The sequence below is a fragment of the Cuculus canorus genome, chromosome 26 (assembly GCF_017976375.1).
Source record: "Cuculus canorus isolate bCucCan1 chromosome 26, bCucCan1.pri, whole genome shotgun sequence".
NCBI lineage: Eukaryota > Metazoa > Chordata > Aves > Cuculiformes > Cuculidae > Cuculus > Cuculus canorus.
In genome coordinates this window covers 2,407,559-2,432,887 of record NC_071426.1, presented here as the reverse complement: position 1 = coordinate 2,432,887, position 25,329 = coordinate 2,407,559, and the positions used below count along the sequence as shown (strand labels likewise).

General features: G+C 52.3%; 1 protein-coding gene across 10 annotated transcripts in view; it reads left to right on the top strand.

Moving 5' to 3' along the window:
* Positions 1 to 110: 110 nt before the first annotated feature.
* Positions 111 to 25,329, top strand: part of PEBP4 (phosphatidylethanolamine binding protein 4) — a 96,504-nt gene continuing 71,285 nt past the window's right edge. The window contains exons 1-4 of one of the 10 annotated variants that reach the window (XM_054049762.1): positions 9,557 to 9,673; positions 9,829 to 9,976; positions 10,670 to 10,815; positions 13,113 to 13,245. In XM_054049762.1, the coding sequence (XP_053905737.1) occupies positions 9,923 to 9,976; positions 10,670 to 10,815; positions 13,113 to 13,245 (333 nt within the window). In that variant the 5' untranslated portion in view covers positions 9,557 to 9,673; positions 9,829 to 9,922. Of the gene's footprint in view, positions 264 to 1,115; positions 1,352 to 1,532; positions 1,658 to 7,661; positions 7,764 to 9,556; positions 9,674 to 9,709; positions 9,977 to 10,669; positions 10,816 to 13,112; positions 13,246 to 25,329 lie in introns of those variants that run through there. The other 9 variants (XM_054049767.1, XM_054049765.1, XM_054049764.1 and 6 more) reach the window with 9 other exon arrangements.

Sequence of the window (25,329 nt, the reverse complement as noted above, 5' to 3'; positions counted from 1 at the left end):
CCCAGGGATGAGTTTTTGCACTGACACCAGTAAAGAGGCTGGGACTAAAACCTGTTGAACCACAATTCGAGCTCAACGGACAGGAATTTTCCACTCAGAGCCTTCGGGGCGGCTCTGGGTGTGCTGGCAGCACGGCACACGCCGGGGCTCGTGTCTCCCTGCTTCCCCAAATCCTATTTCCCTCACTTTCCAAAATCTTTCAGACCCCTTCCTAATTTTTTTTCTCCTGTATTATAGCCGGAGAAAATAAACCTGGATGGATGGTAAGTATGGAGGAATAAGTTAGAGCCATCTCAGTCCTGCAAATCATTTGCTTTTTCTCCCACGGTCCATGGAAGAAACCACAGCAGATGTCAGCCAGGGTGAGAAATTGGGAAGGGGGAATCCTTTGCCATTGAAAAATCAAACTTTCCTGCTCGCCTTGGGCTTGGAAATGCACTTTTGCCCAGGTTGGAAGGTGCTTTTGGGAGCTCAGAGCCTGGGGATCCCTCTCTGGGATGCTCCTTGCGGCTCCTCAAGGATGCTGGGGAGAAGGAATGCAGACACCTGGGCAGGGTGAGTCAAAGGGACCAGGAGCATCCAGGATGGGAACGGAAAGGTGAGCTTTGGATGAGTCAATGGGAACCAAAGGACCAGGGAAACAGCCACAGAAAGGAGAGGTGCTTTGAAAAGAGGTGACTCAGTGGGACCAGCTGGTGGGTTAATGGGAAAGGAGGGAGCTGATGAGCTGATGGGCTGCAGCTGTCCGGGGGGGTTAAAAAGGAGCCGCCCCTGCCCTGACCCAGCTCTGCTCGAGTTGTGCTTCTTGGAAGGACTGGAGCGAGCTGGAGAATGCTGTCTGCAGGTACTGATGGAGGCGATAACGAGTGGGAACGTGCTGCTAAGCACATGCAGGGGATTTCTTTTATTTTTTTTTACTGGTGCTAATCTTGCTTCACCTTCTAATTGAGATGCGGTTGTGCCCCGAGCACCTCTGCTGGCACCCAGGGCTCGATAACCCACCCAGAGGCAAAGCCCTGGCCCAAGCTGAGCTGAGCTTAAAAAAAGCGAAGGATTTCGTACTGAATTTTGTGGCAGGTGTTAAAAAAGCTCCTGTTTTGCAGAGTCACGGAGCAAAGAAAGCATTCCCTACCTGGTTTATATCTGCTTGCTCCACATCTATGTGTAGTGATAGGACAAAGGGAATGGCTTTAAACTGGAAAGGAGAAGATTTAGAGGAGACGTTAGGAAGAAACTCTTCACCATGAAGGAGGGGAGGTCCTCCTCGTGGATTGCTCAGAGCAGTGGTGGCTGCTCCATCCCTGGAGGTGCTCAAGGCCAGGTTGGATGGAGCTTGGAGCAACCTGATGAGGTGAGAAGTGTCCCTGGGTGGGACCCTCTGGGCTTTGAGGTCCCTTCCAAACCAATCGGTGATCTCAGAGCATCCTGTGAATGGCTCTGACCTCTGCAAAGCTACAGTATTGGCTTTATCCCAGCTGCAAGAGGGTCACCCCGGTGGGGTGTCAGTCCTTAACTCTGCAAAGCACCCCTCGCTCAGCCCTGCCAAGGATCCAACCGTGGGGCTGGGGCTCTGCCAGACCTGGCTGGGCACAGGCTGCCCTCCACCACCGGCTCCTCTGCTGCGGCGGGACTGGGGATACTGGTGGTATAAAGAGGGGTAAGTGGAAAAGCTGGAGGGGTTTGGTGTGTGTTGGGGGGGTGTCAGGCTGTTTCCCCCCTCTCGCTGGTCAGTTTGTTGGGCTGTAAGGGCAGAGGCTGTTGTAGCCCTCCCAGTGCGTGTGGAACAGCAAATAGGGGTCCCTTTGGGGGTCCCCTTCACAATCAGGGTGCCAAGGGGCTGGGAGCAAATGCCTGGGGAAGGGAAGCTGGAAAAAATGCTATGGAAAAGGTCCCTATGCTCAGCGGTCCTGTTTAAACCATGGGTACCTGTGGGAAGCATCTTCTCCTCCTCCCGGACCCCAAAGCAGCTTTGGGGGGGATTGGGGCCACCCTATGAGATGGGAGAGCACCACGGTGGGACTCAGCTGAGCTCGTTAAATTTGTACCAGCCTCCTGCAGCGGAGCATTTAAACCCGTTTAAGGAAGGGTTAAGCCAGTTTAGTGTGATTTGGTAGTCTATTGATGCAAAGGTTAATCCGGTATAAGTGCATCGCCATTGGGGATTTGCACTAATTTAACCATCCTGTCTCCCTGTTTTGTCCCTTTGTGGGTTAACGAAGGGTCCGGTCTGGGCTTCTCTTCATCTCAGGCTGTGAAGGAGCTACTGAAAGAGGGAGAAAATAAACTGGGGAAGCGAAGGGGAGAGCCACATGCAGGCTGAATCTGAAACTCTGCTATTTATAGCCAGCTCTGCTCTGCTAGCCTGGATTCCACGCAGGTCCCTGTGCTCCTCAGCTGGTGGTGGGGGACCAGCAGGGTGGGTGAAGCTGCTGTGTCTCGGTGCACCACCTCGATGGGGTAACTCGGGGGGCTGAGCTCAGCCCGAGCTGACTCAGAGCAGAGGATGCTGCTTCCTCATCCCCAGCTCCTCATTAATCTGCTGCCCCAGGGCTTTCCCACGAGTGTCACCGAGCTTGGCCGGTGAGATGGCAAGGACCAGGAATGGGTGGTTGCTTATTTTTTTTTGCTGTCATCTCCAAAGGGCTGTAATCATAATTAGGGCATCCACGAGGCACGGGGCAGAGACGCATCTCCTTGCCAGGATGCCATATCCAGGAGAAGGGGGGGGAAAAAAGAAGGAAGAAAGGTGAAAGCACCTGAGTGACCCCCCTGTAACCCAGTCCTGGGGCTGTACCTGCCCATGCGGTGCCCCTGGGAAGTGTGATTTGAGTAGGAGCCACACCTGAGGGTTTCTCAATGTTTTAATTCCACGCAGGTGTTGGTGTTTGCAATAATCATAGAATAGTCTGGGTTGGAAGGGACCTTAAAGATCATCTAATTCCAACCTCCCTGCCGTGGGTGGGGACATATCACTAGTAAACAACAATGCTTATTGGCATCCCATGCTCTTAGGAGGGAGGGAGGGTTCTTGGCCCTGTATTTGGTTCTGGAGTCCTCAGCACAGAAAGGACACTGATCTGGTGATGCGAGTCCAGAGGAGGACCTGGAGATGATGTGAGGGCTGGAGAACCTCCTGTGGGAGGACAGGCTGAGAGGGTTGGGGTTGTTCAGCCTGGAGAAAAGAAGGCTGTGGGGAGACCTTAGAGCAGCTTCCAGTATGGAAAGGGGCTCCAGGAAAGCTGGGGAGGGGCTCTGGATCAGGGATAGGATGAGGAGAATGGTTTTAAGCTGCAAGAGGGGAGAGGTTGAGATGAGATTTTAGGCAGAAATGTTTTGCCAACCTCTGGAACAGGTTGCCCAGAGCAGTGGTGGCTGCCCCATCCCTGGAGGGGTTCCAGGCCAGGTTGGATGGGGTTTGGAGCCCCTGATCCAGTGGGAGGTGTCCCTGCCCATGGCAGGGGGTAGAACTGGATGGGCTTTGAGGTCCCTTCCAATCCAAACCATTGTGTGATTTTTTTTTTTCTGAGCCAGAAAAAAATGTAAAGAGGAGCTGAGCAGCTCCCCAGTGGGCTCCAGCAGCCTCCCAGCGAGTGTGTGAGGGTGCACGCAGAGCCCATGGCGCGAGGCAGAGCTCTGCTGAGCAACGGGCTCGGCTGCGTGAGTTCCAGCACCGCTGGGATCCGGGATCTGCCAAGCTGCAGAGTTACTGGCGCTGAAGGAAAAAGGAGGCTCCTGCACAGCTCTGCCTTGTGACTGCGAAATGTATGCGCTTAATATAGGCCAAATGAAAACATTTTTCCTAAAATAGAAGACCTTCCCCGGAAAGAGCTGCAGCTCCAGCAGGAACAGTCACAAGGTGCCTGCCGTGGTGGGGTGGGCTCTGCCAGGTGTGGTTGTGCAACGCTGCACATCCAACCCAGGAGCGTGCGACCAGCCGGCTCCCGGAGATGCCTGCCTCCAAGGTCACCTCCTCCAGGCTCTCCTCCCCTGGCTGCTGTGCATGCCACAGCTTCCCAGGGATCATTCCCAAAACATGCCAGCCGGCTCCTGGGCTCCAGATGCTGCTCTGGGAGAGAAGTTTATGGATGGGGCAAAAGCCGATGGGGTGCGGAGGGGGGTAGCTGTGTCCCCGAGCCACCCCAGGACCTTGGTCACCAAGGGTGAAGGTGCTGTTGTCTTACACAGGTGTGCCAGGGAGAGTGTTTGGGCTCTGGGTGGTGTTAGAAGCTGCAGGGGCTGGAGTTTAGGACTGGTCTGGAAGGAGAAGGGGTGATCCCTGCCCGCTGCACCTGCTCTCTGAGCTTGGGGTATCGCACCCGGTTGTGTTCATCACCCGGCAAGCATTGATCGTTCCTCTTCTCCAAGCGCAATACCCAGCGAAGACAGAGGGAGAAGGGCTGGTGCTTGGGATGCTCCCTGCTGCCAGGGAAGGTTTTAGGGGCTCGCAGCAACCCTGGGGCTCCTCTGGTGTTCAGTTTGTGCTGCGTCGCATCCTCTCCTGTTTGGATGTAAGTGCAGGAACTTGCAGTGCCTTAACAAAGCCAAAGGGTCAAAAGCATTGTCCCATCCCATCTCCGATCCTGTAGATCTCTGCTCAGAGGGTGCTGCAGCTTCGAAACCCCCTTTTGGGGCTCTGATCCTTCCCCCTTGATCTCACTCAGGACTTTCTCCACTTCTGGTGTTGCCTTTGGTAGAGTTTAATCCAGCTTGACCGGACACGGCTGCACGCTTGGAAAATGGGGCAGACAGGGGTGGGAGCTCAGATGTGGGGCTTTGGCAGGTAAAAAAAAGAGACGAGCCCCAAATCCTTCTCGGTTAATCTCTCGAGCTGCACTGTGGAGCTGCACATGGTACTCTGCAAAATGCAAAGCTCGGCTCTTTCGGGCTGCAGGCTCAGAGGAATCTGTTCGGCGAGGGGGGGGTTTGTGAGCACTAAACACAACCACATCGCTCTGCGTTCTGCCCCAGTGTTTTATTGATGCTGCAGAGACCCAAAAATACAGGCTCAGCTATTGAACTCTTGTACGATGTAGCTGGCGATACAATCTGTCGCCCCTGAGCAGTTTGGATTCATCTCATTCCAGCAACGCGCGCGAGGGCTGGTGCTGCTGCCAGCAGTCAGCTGAGAGAACCTTTCCCTTCTGCAAACTCCTAATCCTTCCACGAGACCGAGCAAACCCAGGAAAACCGTAGATCTGCACCAAATAAAGCTGTCACATCCCCTAAAATCCACTTTAACTCTTCCCAGCACCTAAAAAATTGCCCGAGAGCTGACCCCGTGAATTGGTGTGGATGCAAATTTATAGCCTGTGCTGGAATAAGTGCTTTTTTTTAATTGGGAAAGCTCTTGCCTTGCAGGTTGGCAGGAACCGAGGTGAAGGTGACCTTGTGGGCATTCAGTCGAAGCTGGGAACGAAGCTGTTAGCCATGCAAAGAGGGGAAATTCTATTCTACTGGACTCGGTGATCCAGTGGGTCCTTTCCAACCTGATGATTCTCTGAAACCAAACCACGAAGAGGATGGGGTGAGAGGTAGAGCGTGGCCAGGGAGCAGCTGGAGGCGCAGCAGGTTATGAATAGGGAGAGAGGATGTAGTTTTCTGCTTCCTTATGGTTGGACTCTATGATCCAGTGGGTCCTTTCCCACCTGGTGATTCTACGATTCCTTTGCTGATCGCTGTGGTAAACGCTATCTGAGAAACGGGCATCCTGCAGCACAAAGGCTGAGGGAATTCCCCTGGCTGCTGAGGTTCTGCCAAGTTCTTTGGTTCCTACAGTCTTGCTGGTGGTTATCAACAAAGGCTTTCGGCACTTGGCTCTAGCGATTGGTTTCTATGCGAGCTGAAGTGTTTGGCAAACGGGGCCCTCTGTGATACCTCCATGGGGAAACTGAGGCAGGGAGGAGCGCATAGTGGAGGAAAATGCTGGCACCTGAAGGAAAAGCTGAGCTTTTTGTGTAGCAGCTGGGCTGGACTAATGCTTGGGAGCGCAAGGAGTGCATTTATTGCTCATGCAATGCAAAATGCTCCATCCTTGGAGATGTTCCAGGCCAGGTTGGATGGGGTTTGGAGCCCCTGATCCAGTGGGAGGGGTCCCTGCCCATGGCAGGAGGTGGCACTGAATGGGCTTTAAAGTCCCTTCCAACCTAAACCATTCCACGATTCTAAATTGGTGTTTGCATGAACATTGGAGCAAAGCAACGGTCTTGGCTGCCTTTCAAGAAAGGGAGAGAAGTTTCTAGTGGGTTTTACTGGTGAGCCCTGACTTTGCTGGAGCCTGAAACAAACTGGGAGGAGGGAGGGGGGGAAAAACCCCCAGTGCCAGGTTTCCTGTGTTACAGAGGTGGGGAAACTCAAAGCCCAGAACTCACTCCCCGTTCTGTCCCTGCAGGCGATGAATGTCTGCGCAGAGCAGAGGTCGCAATGAAATGAGGTGGAGGTGAGCTCAGCTTCCATGAAATAAAATAGCTATTTATGGGGACTTCCTGCTGGGTGAAGTCAGAAGAAATGCTGCAGCAGATAGTAAAAGGCATTGGTTAATCTTTAACATCAACAGAGGAAGCCACCAGCTCGAGTGGGAACTTCAAAGCTCCCAAACAATAAGATTTTGGTCCGTGTCAGAATAAAAAAATCCATTTTCTTATGGATTTTTATGAGGGCATTTGGACCTAGAAACATTTGTTTGGCACTGAAACCCAGCATTAAGTACACAAACTGCCCCAGTGCTGGAGGGTTTGGGTGTGGAAGCTTTGAGAGCCTTTCTGATTTCAGCTTCCCTGAAATATTTCTGTCTTGGGTTGTGCTGTGTCCTAATGCTCTTGGTGCACCGTGGGATGTATTTTGGGACCTGAGGAGCAGCTCGTGGGGCTTTAGGAGAGTATCAAGAAGCGCTGGAGGCACTCGGAGGCACCTGGGATGGGCTGATACCTCCTCTGCAATGAGCCACCTTCTCCTTTCCTCTGCGAGCCCTTGTTTTGTGATCTGATAACCAGCCCATGTGTGTAACTTGGCTCCCAACGCACGTGCTTTGGCTTCCACTTGTGTTTTGTTGCAGTTGTTACAGCAAACCACAGGTTTCTGCCTTCTTTAAGGTGATTTCCCTTTATTAAGAGCCTTTTCATCTCTAATATACAAGTAAGGAAATCAACATCTTCTATTGAACGGCTTTGCCAGCTGTGCGAGGCTTTTCAGTAGCTTTTGGACCCGACTTATTTCGCTGGAAATAGAGATATTGCGTTTTTATCCCCTCCTGGTGAAGTGACAGTGGGGCTGCAGCGAGTGTAGGCAGCGCTCCACTTCCCTGGGCTTCACATTGTTGCTTCTCTCATCTCATCAAAAAAAAAGTCTATCCAAAAGCCACCAATTGGAATTGGCACCTTGGAAAGCTTTGTTTCTCTTCCCAAATATCAGTTCCTGCTGGAAGTTGGGAGGATCCTGGGGCTGTGTGAGGACAGGGAAAGGTGGAGCCACAGAGGCTGCACTCACCCTGCCAGGGCTGTTTCAAGCCATCCTCCAAATTAACCAGGGTTGAAAAGCAATTCCTTCCCATCCTTTTCCTTGGAGGAAAGGGAGAGAGGGGCCAGAGCAAGCTGTGAGGGTTTACATGTACAGACATGCATGCATAACCTGAGCACGGTTAAACATCCTGGTGAGGCAGACCTGTGTGTTTCTGCAGAGAAATGATAGTGTGGAGAACCAGGAGGGGGTTTCACAATGGTGTTTTCCATAACGGCTTTGCAAAAAAAAGCAAACCTTGTGCACCTTCGGTAAGCGGAGGGCAGTATCTCATTCCTGAGTAGGGATGCTGAGGAGCAGATCTTCCCCGAGCTCCGAGTAGCATAGACACAGCATGGAGGCTTCGCGGCAGCTGGGAAGATGAGATTCCAGTAGTCCTGTGCTGCTTAGTCAGGAGAGGTGACATGCAAACGCACCTGGGGTGCTGGAGAGGAGGCGGGCTTGTGCTCCATACCTGCTTTGGCACTGGTGGAAGTGTTTGATCCCATGGGAGGATCCTTATCTGGAGGATGCTCGGCTCACTTGGGCACGTGGTTGATCAGCTCTCGTTGGCTGAGAGCTCCGGGCACAGGCAGACCAGGAGGAGATGGATGGTGGTGGACTTGCCCAACCCTATACTCTATGCCAGGTTGGATTATCGGCGCAGGCAGGGTTGTGTCGGGGCAGGTTTGCTGCAACCTGGTAGCAACGCCAGCAGCGCCGCTGGCTCTTCAGTCCTGTGCGTGTGCCTAAAAAGCAAATAACCCAGTGGCTTCGTGCCCTTCGGGAGCCCGTTCGACCTTACAGGAGCTGTTGTCTGGCTCTGGCAGGGCAGTATTCCCGTGTATTGTGCACCCTGCGGTGGTGGGTTTCCTGTTCAGGCTTCCTGTTGCCTTTGCAGCTCCAGAGCAGGAGAAATATCATCTTGGTAATCGCTCTGATTTAGAGAGAAGGCGTAGTATCTTACACAGGATGCTGCAAGGGGTTGTTTTTCCTTCCAGAGCGTCCCTGGGGGATCCCTCTGCACCTTGTCTGTCAGCAAACCCTTTTGTGCAGATCCCGTGATCCTCTCGGAAGGTTTTCAGAGGGAAGTGGCTGATGTTGCCTTTGTGAAGGGCATCTCCCTGCCTCCAGGCTTAAAGTAGAATAGAATACGCCTGTTCGGCTTGTTCAGACTTCACTCTGTCTCTGTTTTTCTTGGCTTTTGGGCCCTGGAACAGGTTGTCCAGAGCAGTGGGGGCTGCTCCATCCCTGGAGGGGTTCCAGGCCAGGTTGGATGGGGTTTGGAACCCCTGATCCAGTGGGAGGTGTCCCAGGGTGGAACTGGATGGGCTTTGAGGTCCCTTCCAAACCATTCCATGGTTCTATCATTCTAACCTCTGCGAAGTTACTACGGGAAACAACCTGAGGTGGATGCTGCGAAGTTGTGATGCTCGTCTGCTGCTTTGGAACAGACCTCGTGCCTGCTTTGTTGTTTCTGTGCTTAAATAGCAAAAATAAGTGGGTTTATCACGATGAGAGGCAGGAAGACTCCCTTGTCTGTGGTTACAACTCTCCTGCAGTCTGAGATTCTGTCCTAGTCAAACCCCCTGCCAGCTTTCCATAGGAAATCCTGCTTTTAAGGAATCCGGAGAGTCTCCGGGCAGCTGCAGTGATTAAAAATCCTTGCCCATTCCTTGCCCAGGGCTGCGATCCCCCTGCGTGGCTCCCCTGGGACCCCAAGTTCTTACCCCCTCAAGCTTACGGCAACATCCAAGGATGCGAATCCCGCTTTGATACTCCTGACTCACGCCAACCTGACTCCGATGGGAAAAGCGATGCTGACGTGAGCCTGGCTGCAGGATCAGGGCTCTTAATTATGGGGTTTGCCCATCTCGTAGCGTGGGAACGGGAGCCATTAGCCACTAAACCTCCAGATCATTCCCAATACAGTAATTAGTTAAGCCCGATGCCTTTTTCTCTCCGTAATGACAGTGGCGCTAGCACTTAACTCGTGTTCGCTCTGCGTGCCGGTACTTCATTATATAATGATCCAGGCTGTGGTGTAACACCTATTCCCAACTGACAGTGGGTTTGTAGCACGTGCCTTGCCCAGAGCAGATTTGGCGGTGGAGAAGACAGGCTAATGCAAAGCAGTTTTGGGGGTTGCATCCTTTCTAACTCCCTGGGGAGCTCAGGTCAGGTGAGGACCCAAAGCTGGTGGGTCGGTTGGAGAAGGTCGTTATGGGTCGGTGGATGGAAAGCTGTTGCTGGTTTTTGGGCTCCCTTAGAGGCTGAGCTGCCTCTTCCCCGGGCTCTTTTTTTTTCACTCCCAGTCCCTTTTTCCCTGCCTTCCAGGGAAACCATCTCCGTGGCAACCTCAAACCTCCAAGCTCTCCCTCAGAGCTGCTCACCCATCCCCAGGACCTGGTGGGTAAGTGGCTCAGCAGGGATGGACCACTGTGTCCACCAAGTTGCTGCAGGCACCTCTGCGCAGCCAGGGGAGGTGAGGGCTTGGTGGGGGTATGGGCATCTAAACCTCATGTAGCCCAACTTCCCTTGTCCTCAGGGCTTGGCTCTTGGCCTAAAAATGGGTGGGAAAAGCTGTCCTCGGGTTCTGGTGGGGTTGAAGGGTGTTGTTGCCCTGGCAGAGGTTCTCTGGGGTCAGGGTGTGTTGGTCAGTGTCGTTGCTGGTCTCGCGTCCGTTGGTAACGGTCTTGGGTAGACTAGATCCAACCTCAGACCAGTTTTTCATCTTCTCCATCACATTAGAGCCCTCGGGAGAGCAGCAGGGCTGACTCCTGGAGACGGGGACTCTGTGCTTGGTGTTGCCTGAGCTTGGAGCGCGGTGTCGTGGTGATCATCGCTGTGCCCAGCTTGTGACATCGCCTGTGCACCTCCTTGGTGCCACGCAGGGTGTCGGTGGTGCTCTTTCCTTGTAGGTTGTCAGAAATGGGACCTCTAAGATGCTGCTGGGAGCTCAGGGTTTCCTGGTGAGGGGCAGCAGCAGGAAACGCAATTAATTTCAGGCATAATTGGGATTAATAATGTAGAATTGGGGGGGGGGAAAGCGATGAGTAAGGGTGGGCATGCTCTGGTTTCTGAGGGGGCTGACCCAAAGCGTGGTGGTGAAGATGCTGTGGACTCAGGGTCACAGCTCAGCTTGTGGGATTGACCCTCTGTGCCTCCATCCCTGCAGGGCAGGATGAAGGTCCTGGGTGCTGTGCTGCTGGTTCTCAGCCTCCTCAGCACCGCGGTCCGTGGGGAGCAGCTCTCCTGGTCAGACAAACCTTCGAAGACCTGCTTGTTCCAGAGGCTCAGCAGCCCCGACAGCGAGTTCTGCAGGTGAGTGGCTCCCTGTGGTCTCCTTTCCAAACTGGGCATCCAATCCTGTCCTCCCCCAGCGTGTCACCTCCTGGGACAGTTAATTCCAGTGTCTCCTTTGCCAGGGCTATAAATATTGGTTGGTTTCTCCCTTTCACCAAGGATCTGGGCTAGAGCTGTGCAGCTCAAGCTGAGATCTCGGTGTTTCTGCTCACTCTGAGTTGTTCTTTGGTCCATTTTGAAGAGGTTTTTAAAGCAACTTTATGGCATTAGAGGTAAAAAGGTTTTTCTGCAGAAAGTTTTGGAGGATGGGGGCTACTTTTAGGGAGGAGAAGTCCTAGAACACATCATCCCTCAGACCTTGATGTGTGAGACTGAGTGCAGCCGAACCTTGAGTGCTGTGTTCAGTTTTGGGCACCACAGAAGAAAAAGTATCTGAAGGTACTGGAGAGTGTCCAGAGGAGGGCATGGAGTTGGTGAAGGGTTTAGAGGAGAAGGGCATGAGGAGTGGCTGAAATCCCTTGGTCTTTTCAGCCTGGAGAAGAAGACACTGAGGGGGAGATCTCAATGAGCTCTGCAGCTTCCTCACAAGAGGAGGAAGAGGAGCAGGTGCTGAGCTCTTCTCTCTGGTGACCAATGACAGGAACCCAGGGAATGGCAGGAAGATGTCCTGGGGGAGGGTTAAGTTGGACATCAGGGAAAGGTTCTTCCCCTGAAGGATGGTGGAGCACAGAAACGGCTCCATGGAAGCAGTCACAGCCCCAAGCCGGACAATATTCCAGAAGTGCTTGGCCAATGCCATCAGCCGCATGGTGTGAATGTTGGGGTGCCCTGCGCAGGGACAGGAGTTGGACTCCGTGGTCCTTTTGGGTCCTTGTGATTCAGGACATTCTATAATTGTATAATGCTTCAGGTGGGGGTATAGGAAGAGGAGAAGGACCCCGGGGAGCTGCTCGTGGAGTTGCAAACGCGCAGTTTGCCGCTGTGCCACCTGGGTACCCCAACAGAACAGCTGCAGATTGCACCCCTTTATTGAGGGTTTGGATACTGAAGGTCCTTGGCTCGAGCCGCTGTTGCTCGGGCGTTGCTGTAGATCGATGTGGGGCTGCGTGAGCTGTGGCACATGTGCCCTTTGCCTTTGGGGGGTTCTTGATATCTCCCATTACTGGCAGCTACTGCATCAAACCCCTCCTTCCTGCTACTTGTCCGTTAACCAGAACGCTCTCCAAATGTGACCAACTTCATCGCCTGGATTAAGGCAAGCAGAGACTTGACTTTAGCCTCGGCTTCCTCCCACAAACCATGAGCAGAAGCACCTTGCTTTGGACTCTCATCCTTCTTCGTGCCTCCCCGTGTTGGTGTTTGCTCGGCAGCCCCATGGGCTGCAGGATTTAAGGACTCCTCCTGCCGGGGTCACATTGGTGGCGGCTCATTTCCAGGGTGGCCTTGGAACTTGTTATCCACGTGCTGTGGTGACCTGGCAGCTTGTTCCGGCAGCTCCTTTCGCTGTTAGATAACCCAGAAGGGGAAAACTCTTCATGTAGAAGCCGGTGCTTAGAGATATCTGAGCTTTAATTGCGCTATCGGTGCTCAAAACACAGAGGAGGCTGAGCTCTGCTTTCCTCTTGCAAGTGGGGGAAGAGGGCCCAGAGCTCAAACATCTCCTCTGACGACTAGAGGGAGCTGAGAGAGCTTGGCTTTCCATCTTCAAGCCTGAGATTAACCCATAAGGGCCGGGATTTGCTGTAAACTACGGTGCTTTGAGCCATAATCCATGTTTAAAGCCGTGCTGCTGCTTGGGAGAGGGAGCAGCCCCTGTGCTTAAGTTATGGCATGGGTGCAATAACCCCACTACCCTCTCACTACAAGGAGATGGGGTTTATACCGCTGCACAAGACCCCAGCAAGCTGGATCCTGCACCTCCTGCCCAGCATCGCAACTGCGGCTCAGTCCTGGCTGGAAAGTGGCACCAATTCCCATCCCTGCATGATGCAGTCATAGAATTGCTATGATTGGAAAAGCCCTCCGAGCTCATCCACTCCAACCATCAGCACAGCAACACTGTGCCTCATAAACCATGTCCCCAAACACCGTGTCTACAGGTTCTTTGAGCCCCTCAAGTGATGGAGACTCCATCCTTGCCCTGGGCAGCCCGATCGAAGGCTTTACCACTCCATCCGTAGAGAAGTTTTTCCTAATATCCAACCCAACCCAAACTTTCCCGGTGCAACTTGAGGCTGTTTCCTCTCATCCTATCCTTTGTTACTTGGGAGAAAGTCCCACCTTACAGGCTCTTCTCTCCCTCTTTCTCTCCCCAGAGGGGGTTTAGAAGTTATCTACCCAGAGCTGGGCGACGTGGGCTGCATGTACATCCCCCAGTGCCACCAGTACCGCTGGCGGATCAGCAGGGAGTGGGGCAACCCCCGTGTTCGGTACCCCCAGGCTGAGAAGGTAAGTCCCGAGTCGCTTCCCTTGCGTGCATATGCCTTTGCTCCATGCTTCTCCGTGTTAATTAAAGGCGTAGCTGGATCCCAGGGGAGGAATTCACTGGGATAGGATTCCTTAAGCATGTGTGTGCTTGTATTCTGAGCTTGACTGTGGCATCCTGGCTGGGAGCTGGGCCAGGCAAGGACACGGCACCTACGCTTTAGGTGTTGGGTAGGTCTGAGGGTCATTCGCTCTGTGCCAAGCACAGCTTTGCGCTGCCAAAGTCCTCTTGGATGCTCGGGTTGTGCCTGTTAAACTTGTGTGTGAAACCAGGCGGAATCACGGAACGGTTTATGTTAGCGGAGACCTCAAAGCCCATCCAGTTCCAACCAGGGGCACCTCCCACAGCATCAGGAGGCTCTAAGCCCCATCCAGCCTGGCCTTGAACACCTCCAGGGATGGGGCGGCCACCGCTTCCCTGGGTGATCTGGGCCAGGGCACAGATAACAGCGAAAGCAGTGATGGATGGAGTCCAAACAGGGCAAACAGGGGTTGGTCTTTGCTTTATCCTGTGATTTCCTATTTATTCAAGGCTTTATTTTGAGGCTGAGCTCTGAGTAGACTGAAACTCCACTTTTTTTTCTGTCTCTTATAGCCATTTTTCCTCCAACTCAACAAAAATTTGTGAGCAGAACTATTTTTTTTTGCCATCCCTCACAAATGTTTTGTAAAAGCAAATATTCACTTTTTGGGGGAAGTGTTTACATTCCTCGCTGGTGCCCGAGTGGAGAAACCAAGTGAATTCATGAATCTGAGCTCCCTGTCGGTGCAGGGGTTGTGATGCTGGGATAACGGCTTGGACCACCCCCCCCCGACCCCCCCTTTCCCCTGTGGTTGTAGTTCCCATCTTCCGCCGCCAGGTGGCAGCATTGAACTTCTCGAGCCTCATTGCTGCTGGGAACTGGGAGCACTGGGAGCCACTGGGTGCTGCCCCCGTGCTGTGTGTGAGCGCTCTGGGATGGGGAGGAGGAGGAGAAGAGAGGTGTTATGCGGGTCTTTGGATGTCCGAGTCATCCTGCACCCCTTAAGTGTCCCCACAATGACTTGAGCAGCTTGGGGACGATGGATGGAGGATGCGGTGATATCAACTTGCATGGGAGACCTTGTCACAAATCCCCAATCCTTGTTGGCATCCCAAAAACTACCACGTGCTGTTTCCCAGTCATTATTAGCTCTAACCTCAGCAACTCTGGATGCTTCAGCTGCAGTGCATCTTGGCTTTACCTTGAAGTGTTAAGAATCAGTTTTTCTGGCTGCTTCGTTGCCGTCTGGAAAGTCTCTTTCCCCTGTTGATCATATGGCTTGGAAGTAGAACTTTTCTCTTAAAGATGCCTGATTCTTCCAAAAAAATAATCCTCCCTGGCAGAGGATGCTGTACATCGAATCATCCCTCACTTGCGCATCGTTTCCCAGAGCAGTTCAAAATCTCCCGGCGATGTAGGCAGTTGCTTTGCTCTTTATTTTTGTCCTGGAAAGCAAACCGTGGCAGGGAGAAGGGAAAGGACTTGGTGATGGTGGTGGTGGGTGTTGCTTTGTCCGGTGAGCGATGCGACAGTGGGAAGGGTTTGGAGATAAGCAGAGCCGGCTCCTCGCCTGCTCTACCAGAAGGATTTGCGTTTGTGAACCTGAAAACAAGAGCAGGAGGATGAAGGTGGCTGGGCTGGCCAAGTGTCCCTCGTGGATGCTTATTTGGGGCTGGGATGGCAGCACTGGAGGTGGGCAGGTCCCTGGGAAGCCCGTTGTGGAGGGTCCTGCTGGCATCGGGGCTGGCGGATGCCTCGTCTCCGCTGGCAGATCTGGCACCGGTTCCTTCCAAGACAACTCGGCACATCTTGCGCTGAGGCGGCATCTGAGGACACGGGCCCTGCTGTTTCCTTTGGGTTTGCATTTATTCTCTCCTCCGGCCTTAGCCAGAAACGCGTCCCCAGCTCCGTGCAGCCAGGAGCCTTCCAACTTTTGCAGGCTGCAAACTGGAGGAGGAAAGTCTTGGGCAAGGGGCTGAGTGGCCTTAAATTTGTTGAGGAAAACCAGCTTGGAACTGTCTCAGGCTTTCTCTAAATGAGTGTAGACATTTTATCTTACTCCTGAACCTGTAAGGACGCTTCGGGATATTATTCTCCCCAAGAAATCACCCCAAAGTGAGTGGGGACAAGAGCGGCCTCATCCTGCACCAGGGCTGAAGCATCCCTGCGTGTGGCCAGGAGGGTTGGAACTGGGTGGTGAAGGTCCCTTCCCATCCAACCTATTCTATGATGGGTTTTCTAAGGTCAGGAAATGCGATATTCTTTTATTTTCAAGTGAGAATGGAAAAGCTCATTTTTGGTAGAGTTGTCTCCATCTCTACGTGATGTTTCTCAGCACAGCACGTGCTATGGTGGCTCAGCGGTCTCATGGATGGGGTGGTGAGAGATGGGCTGGGTAAACGACCGGCTCTGCCGCTTCCATCAGTGGCAGAAAAACTCGGGGTTTGAGGAGTAAAACTTGTGTAGGAAGTGTCTGCTTTCTGTGGAACACTTTGTCTCTTCAAGAAAAACAACCACCAAAAAAGCCAAAAGCGGAGTGTTTGTTTTTATCTCCGGAAATATTTATCAGTTTTCCAAGTGGAGGGGGGAGCGGGATCTTTCCAATCCTTGTTTAAGGCATGGGTAACGGGTCTGGGGGCTGTGCGTCACCCTCCTCGTGCCAAAAGTCTCTGCTCGCATCCTTGATGATATTGCCTTCACCAAAGAGCGATGTGGGTGTGGGTGAAGAGCCTTGAAGTGGGGTGGCAGCTTAGAATAGTGGAACGATTTGGGTTGGGAGGGACCTCAAAGCCCATCCAGTCCCACCCCGTGCCATGGGCAGGAACACCTCCCACTGGATCAGGGGCTCCAAACCCCATCCAACCTGGCCTGGAACCCCTCCAGGGATGGGGCAGCCACCACTGCTCTGGGCACCCTGGGCCAGGGCCTCCCCACCCTCACAGCAAAACATTTCTCCCTAAATTCTCATCTCAATCTGCCCTCTTTCAGCTGAAAACCTTTCCACTCATCCTGTCTTACAGCTTGGACAGACATCTACCACTGCTTGGCCGGGGGGGTGGGGGGGATTTGATAAATCTTATGTGTGTTTATAGGGGTTTTTAATATCAATTGATGCTTAACCAGTACAGACACAGCTTTATCAAACATTGCTTTTGCTTCTCAAAAGGCCCATCTTTGACATTTTCGGTGCAGCTGTTGCGTCTGGCTGCTGTCTCTGAGCTGCGTGGAGGAAGGAGAGGCATCACCAGACATGGGGAGCCCATGGGCTGATGTTTTGAGTACCCTGGAAACCCTTGAACTGGGCATAGACAGAATCACTAGGTTGGAAAAGACCTCCAGGATCATCTAGTCTGACGTGCAAACCTCCCATGAGCATGGCTTGGGTGCGTGGGGAAATGTCTGTCCTGTGGTAGAGCAGAGTAGGCTGTTGGTCCATCCTGGGGTTGGAGAAGTGTAGGTGGGTGCCAGATGTAGCCCTGTGATACTGAGGATGCTTTGTCTTTGCTGGGAAACCTCTTTGGGTATCGGCTAACTTGCTCTGCAGGCATCTCGTGCAGCCTTTGGGTACACCCCAAAAGACGTGACATGGAGCAAACCCTAAACACAGCCACCAAAGTATCTTTCGGCATCCTCAACACTTAATCGGAGGCGCTTCTCCCAGCCTAAAAGGGAAGAGGAGCACCAAAGAACATCTGGATGGACGGGAAATGCGCCCTCCTTGTCCTCCCTCAATATTGCTTTGCTCAACCAAAAATAAATTGGAAAAGAAAATTGGACATTGCATCAATTTGGGGCAAGTTTATAAATTCTGCAGCTAAGCAATCGCGGTGGAAGATGATAGATCGCTGGCGTGCACGCAGCCCCTGCCGTGATGTATGGGCGCATTAGCCCAAACGCCGCGTTACATGATTCTGTTTTATTACCACTGTTGGTGGCAGACAGAAAAACAGATTATGCTCGAGATCAAATCGATAGGAACTTTATTTACTGGCCTTTTAAAAACATATTTCTGCGCTTTATAAAAACATACGGTAGATGCTATTGATAGAAGTTGTCTGCTTGTTAAAAAGCAATTTACCCGCCATGAGGTTCTCAAGCTGCAGTTTACGGCGCTACCTTTTACCTGCTTGCTCATATTTGTTTTCCTGGTAAGGGTTGACAACTTCCTTAGAGGGTTCTTTGGGCTGTGCCGTTGCTGGTTTAGGGGATGGGGGAAGGGTAAGGGCTTGACCTCCAGCCAAGGGTCCAAGGTTCTTAGAGATCATGGAATGTTGGAAGGGATCTCAAAGCCCATCCAGTTCAAACCCCTGCCATGGGCGGGGACACCTCCCACTGGATCAGGGGCTCCAAACTCCATCCAACCTGGCCTGGAACCCCTCCAGGGATGGGGCAGCCACCACTTCTCGGGGCAACCTGGGCCAGAGCCTCCTGTACAGATCCCTGTCTTTTCTCTGCTCTTTCAAGAACCCTTATTTTCATGCCAGAATGAGAGCGGCAGCTGGAAAAGCCCCTAATCACGAAAATCTGATGCCCTCATGGGTGGCATCAGGCTTAATGCAGGGGCTCTTTGTGCCTAAACCTGTAACCACCATCCTGGGGTGCTGCTCCGAGGACAGAGAACCATGGATGTGTCCTGCCATGGTGATGTCCTGCCCTGGCACCAAGAATTGTGGCCATGCCCAGGAGAATGAGCCTCTCCGAAGAGCTTGGATCATGCCTGGAGTCCAAGGCAGAGCCCCCTTGCTGAGTATCTTGCAGCCGTGGCCTCTTTTGTGAGCGCTTGGTGGCCGGGTTTGGGACAATGCTGACTTAGAAAGGTTTCTGTGCTCTAGGGTCTGGGGACTATTATTTGGAAAATTACTTGTATGAGGAAATTCATTAGAGTTTAACAAAAGGCGAAGCGGCTCTGCTTAATCTCCTAATTGGGATGTGCTTCAGTTTGTGTCGGGCGGTGATTTGCAGCTGGCTGGGAGAGGGGGGCTTTGAGCGGCACTCCGGTTAAATTCAAGTCTCGTTAAAGAAGATGGTTTTAAGCAGAAGATTCCTGACAGTTTGTGTATCCTCGTTGGCTCGTGGAACCGTCTGGGGTTAAGGAGCCACCAGCCTGTTTTTCTCTCCATCCTGTCTAGGCTACATAAAAAACAATGGCCCAACATTCCTTCCCAATGCTGTCAGCCAGATATTCTGGGGATTAGCCCAAGCCCCTGGTGATGAACCCCTCCCTTTTGCCCTGCTGGAGTTGATGCTGGTTTGGGTTCCCATGCCCTGGGACCGTGCGGTGGCATACCAGCATCCCCAGCTTCAGAGGGCTGCCAGCCCAGTGGCTCCCCGCAGCCTGGGACCATCCCGGCGACTTCTGAGCAGAAGGGTTGCTCAGAAGGCCCTGAGAGCAACCCAAGTAGCTCTTTGAGGGCTTAAAAGTGGGGTGTTAAAGCAAAAAAAAAAATAAAATAAATAAAATATGTGCTGTAGACAAAGATTTCAGAGAGCTGGAGCATCTCCCATCCGAGGACAGGCTGAGAGAGTTGGGGTTGTTCAGCCTGGAGAAGAGAAGGCTCTGAAGAGAGCTTAGAGTGACCTTCCAGGACCTGAAGGGGCTCCAAGAAAGCTGGAGAGGGGCTGTTCACAAAGGCTTGGAGTGATAGGATGAGAGGGAATGGGTATAAACTGGAGAGGGGCAGATTTAGACTGGACATAGGGAAGAATTTCTTCACCATGAGGGTTGTGGAGGCCCTGGAACAGGTTGCCCAGAGCAGTGGTGGCTGCCCCATCCCTGGAGGGGTTCCAGGCCAGGTTGGATGAGGTTTGGACCCCCTGATCCAGTGGGAGGTGTCCCTGTCCATGGCAGGGGGGTTGGAACTAAATGATTTTTAAGGTCCCTTCCAACCCAAACTATTCTATGATTCTAAGGAGTGGGAGCGCTTCACAGGAGAGCATCAGTGGAGAAGTGCAGAGTGTTATTCCCAGATGGGCCCTTGCCCGTCCGGAGGGGACTGATTGTCCAGCTGGTGCCAAATGCCATGATAACCTCTTTCCCTGAGCAATCTTGGCAGAAATGTCACTTCACATCTAGATCATTACCTACACTTTTGCTGGACGTTTAACCATCCTGGACAAATAACGTTCCCCCTTCGGGCAGAGGGATGGGCTTTGGGGATGGTTAGAACCTACAGGTCATCAAGTCCTCTTCCTTCATTGCTGATGTATCGGCATCCACGTGCGTGCGGGACTGACACTATCGCGCCAGCGAAGCGTTTGAAGCAGCTGATGGTTTTTCCTTTGATCCCTGTAAACACTATACAGTAATCAAAGTTTAAGCGGCTTTGGATGAAATAATTGCTTAACAATCATATAAGACAAAGTGATTCAACAAATGACAATTAGGACTTGTGATATACAGAACAGATGCATTCAGTGTACCATATTATAATGTGCTAATACGAGATTGACAGCACAATAATAGGAGAGAACAGCCACTCAGCCTATAATTCAAAACCAAATGTGAGGCTGTCCACAGAGCTCAAATCCTAACAGGCTGTAAAATTAGAGGTAAGAAGGCACAAGGTTCACAAAGACTCATTAGCAGGTTGGCTGCGAATTTCCAAGGAAGGGGAGGGGGGGGAAATTTCCTGCTGGAGAGTTTACTCGGAGGCTGCGATGCAAAGAGAAGCCTCAAACTCCTCGTGATGGGAAGTGAGGAACCTGTATTTTGCCGGTCTCAAAGATGCTGTAGGTGCTGCTGTTCCCTGTTAACATGCAGGTTTTGGAGCAGAAGGTCCTGTGCTGTGGCACCATGGAGTGTTTTGGGTTGGAAGGGACCTCAAACCCATCCAGTACCACCCCCTGCCATGGGCAGAGACACCTCCCACTGGATCAGGTTGCTCCAAGCCCAATCCAACCCAGCCTTGAACACCTCCAGGGATGGGGCAGTCACCACTGCTCTGGGCTATCTGTGCCTCTCCTTCCTCATTGTGAAGAATTTCTTTCTCATGTCTAATCTAAATCTTCCCTCCTCCAATTTAAAGCATCCGTGTCCTGGTGCCAGGACACCATCCGCATCCCATGGGATCGGACCCATCAGATAGCATTATCGTAGAGCGCAGATGCATGAACCAGACAACGGTGTGAAGGACCAAATGAAATTAAGACTGATATGAACACAGAGGTGTAACGGGCGTTCCCCATGGGAATTGGACACTTCCCAAGCCCTAAATGATACTGATGGGTGACAGGGCCACCCTTTAGCCCTGTCCATGGCGATTAAGGCAGCCGGCTCGTGCTTGCTCTTCTCTTTGGGTAAATCAAGAGACGGGGACGTGTGCAGGAGTGGAGGCTGTCAATCTCTCCTGCCCTGCGTGAGCGCGGTGGCACGTGCAGAGGCAGGAGCTGGGGTCCAGCCTCCCCAGCCCCCCTTTCCATGGGCTGGATGCACCATGCGACGCTGCATGTGCTGCTCTCTCCTTCTGGAGCTGCTTTGGAGCCAAAGAGATCAAAGGAGCTAATATTTTCAGCTCTGGTGACAAAACAGACTTCAGCTCATCTTGTACTTTTACACACACCATGCGCTTATTCCACTAACGTATAATTTTATCGTATTTTATTATTAAATAAACATGCCGGAAAAAATATACTTTTTGCTTGTGGGGGAGGATGAAAAGGTTTGGTAATTAAAACTTCTATCCATCAACGTTTAACTCCACGAGATAATTGTGTTGCTTGGGCAGATGTATACTTTGTGTTGAATCACTCGGGTTTGTGTTAAAATTGGAGATGGTGTTCGAGGAGCCGGGACGTGCCATGGGCTGTACGGGATCCCAGCGGGGATGTCCTGGGATTGTGTGGTCGTGCAGTGGCTGAAGAGCTGGAAATTCAGCTTTTTGTCTCAATAACGCCAATTTATTGTGTGGGCAAATCCCTGCCATCGCAGGGCACCTTTGGAACCCCTTTGTTTTTAGCCTGTTATTCTGCAAGCTGCAGCGATGCACCCGATGGGTCGGTCTGTCATAAAGAAATAGAGGGTTTAATTATTTCTATTTTAATTGCGAAGCCAAATTGGCTTGTAGAAGCAGATGCATCTATTGAAAATAACCTCATATCTTCTTTTTTTCCTACCCCATAGCTGTGGTTTTCCCGGGATGCTCTGCGTGCGCTGTGCTGGGCATTCAGGGTCTAAGAGATTTAAGCTGGGGTGACGCTGGAGAAAAGGCTACAAAACTCAACGCTTCCCTCATTTAAACTCCCAACCCATTTAATTTCCAAGGAGACCCTTAGGAAGCGCTGCCCCCACAAACTGCCGAGCCAGATGCTAAAGCCCGTCTGGGGTTTCAAAGTCAGATCCACGGTCGATGACGGATCAATGAGCCCCGAAGTGAGGTGTCACTTTTATTGCATCTCCTGCCCAGGACCTGCCTTGACTTTTTCAAAAGGAATTAGCAGTGTTTTGGGTGGGCAGGAGGGTTTATAGCAGGAGGCAGGCTCCTCTGGATGCTCCTGGCGCTTGTGCCTTGAAAATGGAGTTTGTGGAGTCTGAAATCATGTTTAACCGGGGTGGTGAGCCGGGCACAGCTCCCCTACACCGTCCTCATCAATTCTGCATCCTTCTCATCCCTGCCATGTGCTGCTGGCATTGATTCTATGGGAAAAACTCCTCCGGCCACTGCTGTACTTGTAACAAGGAGCAAACCTGGCTGGACAAGGTTGCTGTGCAAAGCCAAGCACGTTCGCAGCTCCAGCATCGGACCTCGTTGGGGCTGGGAAAGGCTCTCAGGCCAGACCCAGCAGCCAGGTGGGGTGTACTGAGGGATCTCTGCTCCATCACCCTGCCCGTTCCAAGCAGGTATGGCCCTCCCCGCTCTTTGCAGAGAGCCCTGGGTGCAGCCGGGCTGTCGTGGGTCGCACTGGGATGTGATGAGTTGCTGAGCACATGGATGAAAAAGCCTTGAAGTGCCTGGTGATGGTGGTTTGGATCCAGGAGGAGAGGGAGAGCCAGGAGGGAAGCGCTGTACAGAAGTGTTTACCCATCAAACACACCCTGACCCTCCTGAAGCCCTCCAGCACCCGAAGGGGCTACAAGAAAGCTGGGGAGGGGCTGTTTGTAAAGGCTTGGAGTGACAGGGCAATGGGGATAAACTGGAGAGGGACAAATTTAGACTACATATAAGGAGGAATTTCTTCACTACGGGAGTGGGGAACAAGTTTCCCAGAGCAGTGGTGGCTGCCCCATCCCTGGAGGTGTTCCAGGCCAGGTTGGATGGGGCTTGGAGCCCCTGATCCAGTGGGAGGTGTCCCTGCCCATGGCAGAAGGTGGAACTGGATGATCTCTAAGGTCACTTCCAACCCAAACTGTTCCATGATCCAAGCATCTCCCATTCCCTCTCCAGCATCTGGCAGGGCTCAAGCCCGCTCTGGGTTCAATTTTAGCACTGGAGGTTACTGACGTCCTTCAACAGATCAAGGAGCAACCTTTGTGAGGTCCCTTCTCCGCAGGGAAACCCTCTCTGTCCTGCTTTCCTTCTCCAACTGCCCTTCCTGAGCATCACCTCCCGCTCAGGGCAGCATCCCAGGAGCGCAGGCTCCGAGAGAATCCATCCCTGGGAGCCTTCGTCCCCTGCAGCATCTTCCCTGGAGCCTTCCTGCCAGCACAGGAGCTTATCCTATGGATGAGTAATCCTTCCCAATTTGGGGGTTCCTTCCTGCGCTGTAACAACCCTGAGCTCGCCTGCTTCTTCCCAACCGCCAATCTACGGCAGAAAATCCCCTCCTTTTCTCCGGCTGAGCCGAGGGGACGGGGGATCTCTGTTATACAAGCTGAGATTGGGGCGACTATTTTGGATCCCTCCTTCCTGCCTCCAAATTGCAGCTTTGAATGTGACAAGTTACAAAACACTTGAGTCATTTCTCTCTCTCTCTCGCTCGCGCTTTGCCTTTTCCCCCACAAGGAGAAAGCTCAGGCGGGTTTGGGTTGGTTTATAGGGGAAAAGGGAGCGAGGAAAGAGGGGGGGAAGGCGGCTCCCTGCCTCCCCTCAAGCCTGGGCGGCTGCGTGCAGCCCACACGCGGGGTAACTCGGAGTGCTGTTTATGTAAGCTGCTCATGTTCTGCTGAGCTGCAGCGCGGAGCTGTTGTCAATTCAGAGGAAAACCCACGTCTGCCCACGTAGGATCTCCCGAGCAGGGTTGTGTAATGGGGAACCGATGCCGGGGTGGGCTTGGGAGATCCTGCTTGTGGGGGGGGGGGTATCTTGGATATCTGGAAGCAAAGGAGGAGAAAAAGTGTTGGGGAATAAAGTCCGTCTGCTTCGATGCAGGGAAAGGAGGCAGCTCAGCACCCGTTGCCTCTCCTGAGGGATTTGGGGATGCTCCGGGCTGGCACTGCAGGTCAGCACTTGTGCGTGTGTCTGAGTTTGAACTAATTGAGTCATCAGGAGGTACAGAAAAGCTGGAGAGGGGCTATTGGTAAAGGCTTGTGGGGATAGGACCAAGGGGAATGGGTATAGACTGGAGAGGGACAGATTTAGACTGGACATTAGGAAGAATTTCTTCACCACAAGGCTGGTGAGACACTGGAATGGGTTGCCCAGAGCAGTGGTGGCTGCCCCATCCCTGGAGGGGTTCCAGGCCAGGTTGGATGGGGCTTGGAGCCCCTGATCCAGTGGGAGGTGTCCCTTCCCATGGCAGGGTGGTTGGAACTGTATGGTCTTTAATGTCCCTTCCAACCCAAACTATTCTATGATACTATGATCAGGCGGCTTCCAGTGTCTCCATTTCTTGGACTCTTGGAAGCAAAAGGGCTTTTCAAGCAGGTGAAATGCAATGTTGGACTTCAGGAGTTTCCCGAGCCCCTTGGTGGAGCGAGTGGCCCAATCCTGAGCTCCTGGAGCTCATGGCACAGGCACACTGCCCTCCCAGGAGGTGACACCAAAGCCCTTTTCTCCTCTTACCACCAGCGCCTTTCCACCTCGTGCCTTAATATTTAGTGGGGTCGCATCCGTCGCTCCCCATCCATCGCTCCCCTATTATCATTTCAATGGTTCTCTACATAAATACTGAAGAATTAGAAAAGCCGGTGGCTTGTGTTGCTCCCAGCCTGTGTGAAACAACTCTCTGGGTTATCGGATTTGAGTTCTTCGCGGCGTTACATTTATATACATATTTATTCATGCAGAACAGAGCGAGTTGCCCTGCCACGGGGCTGCTGCTATACATAAGAATGCACCTTCATTTACATCCTCACTCCTTCCTCACAATTGAGCGATGTGGGGTTATTTTTATTCCTCGTGTGTATTTTCGTTTTTTTTAAAGGTGGGAGAAGGAGGGAAAGGAAAAAAAAAAGAAAACTCTCTAAATTCACCTTCTTTTTTTTTTTTTTTACTTCTATTAATATTTCCCACCCTGAATTTTGATAAGGCATAGAATCGAGGCACATTAGTGAGCTCCACCGGAGGGGAGAGAGACGAGGCCCAGGGATGAGGGGGAGGGATGCGTTTTGGGGCAAAGAGTAAGTTTATAACTATTTTTCTCTTAACCGGAGCAGTTAGCTGCACCGCGAGCCATTCATCTTCTGATTTAATAACTCATTCTCCCAGCACGGAGACGGACTATTGTATTCCTGGATATTGCTTTTCTTGGTATCAAATATCAAAGACGCATCCACATTTTCTAATAAAATACATTTTCATTGTAATTGAAATAATCGTTTTCTGCTCCTTGCTTCTCCCCTTTATTTTGCCTACGAGAGCTCTCCTTCTCGAGTCCTTCTTTGTGGCCTGATTTTTATTTATTCGCCTTCCCGAGCGAAGGTTTTGGTGCTGGCAACACAAACTCCTTCGTCTTCCCTCACGCTGGGGGGGTGGAGTGATGGGAGAAACGCCGCCGTTTCCCTCCGGCTGCCTCTAATCCAATAATAAATCAATTATTATATAATTTATAGCATTATCTTGCAAGCAGGGGGTCTCCCTGCTGATGCACAGTCGATGTATCGGGGGGTACCACCCAGCTCAGAGGCTTTTTGTGACCGTTTTACCCTCGG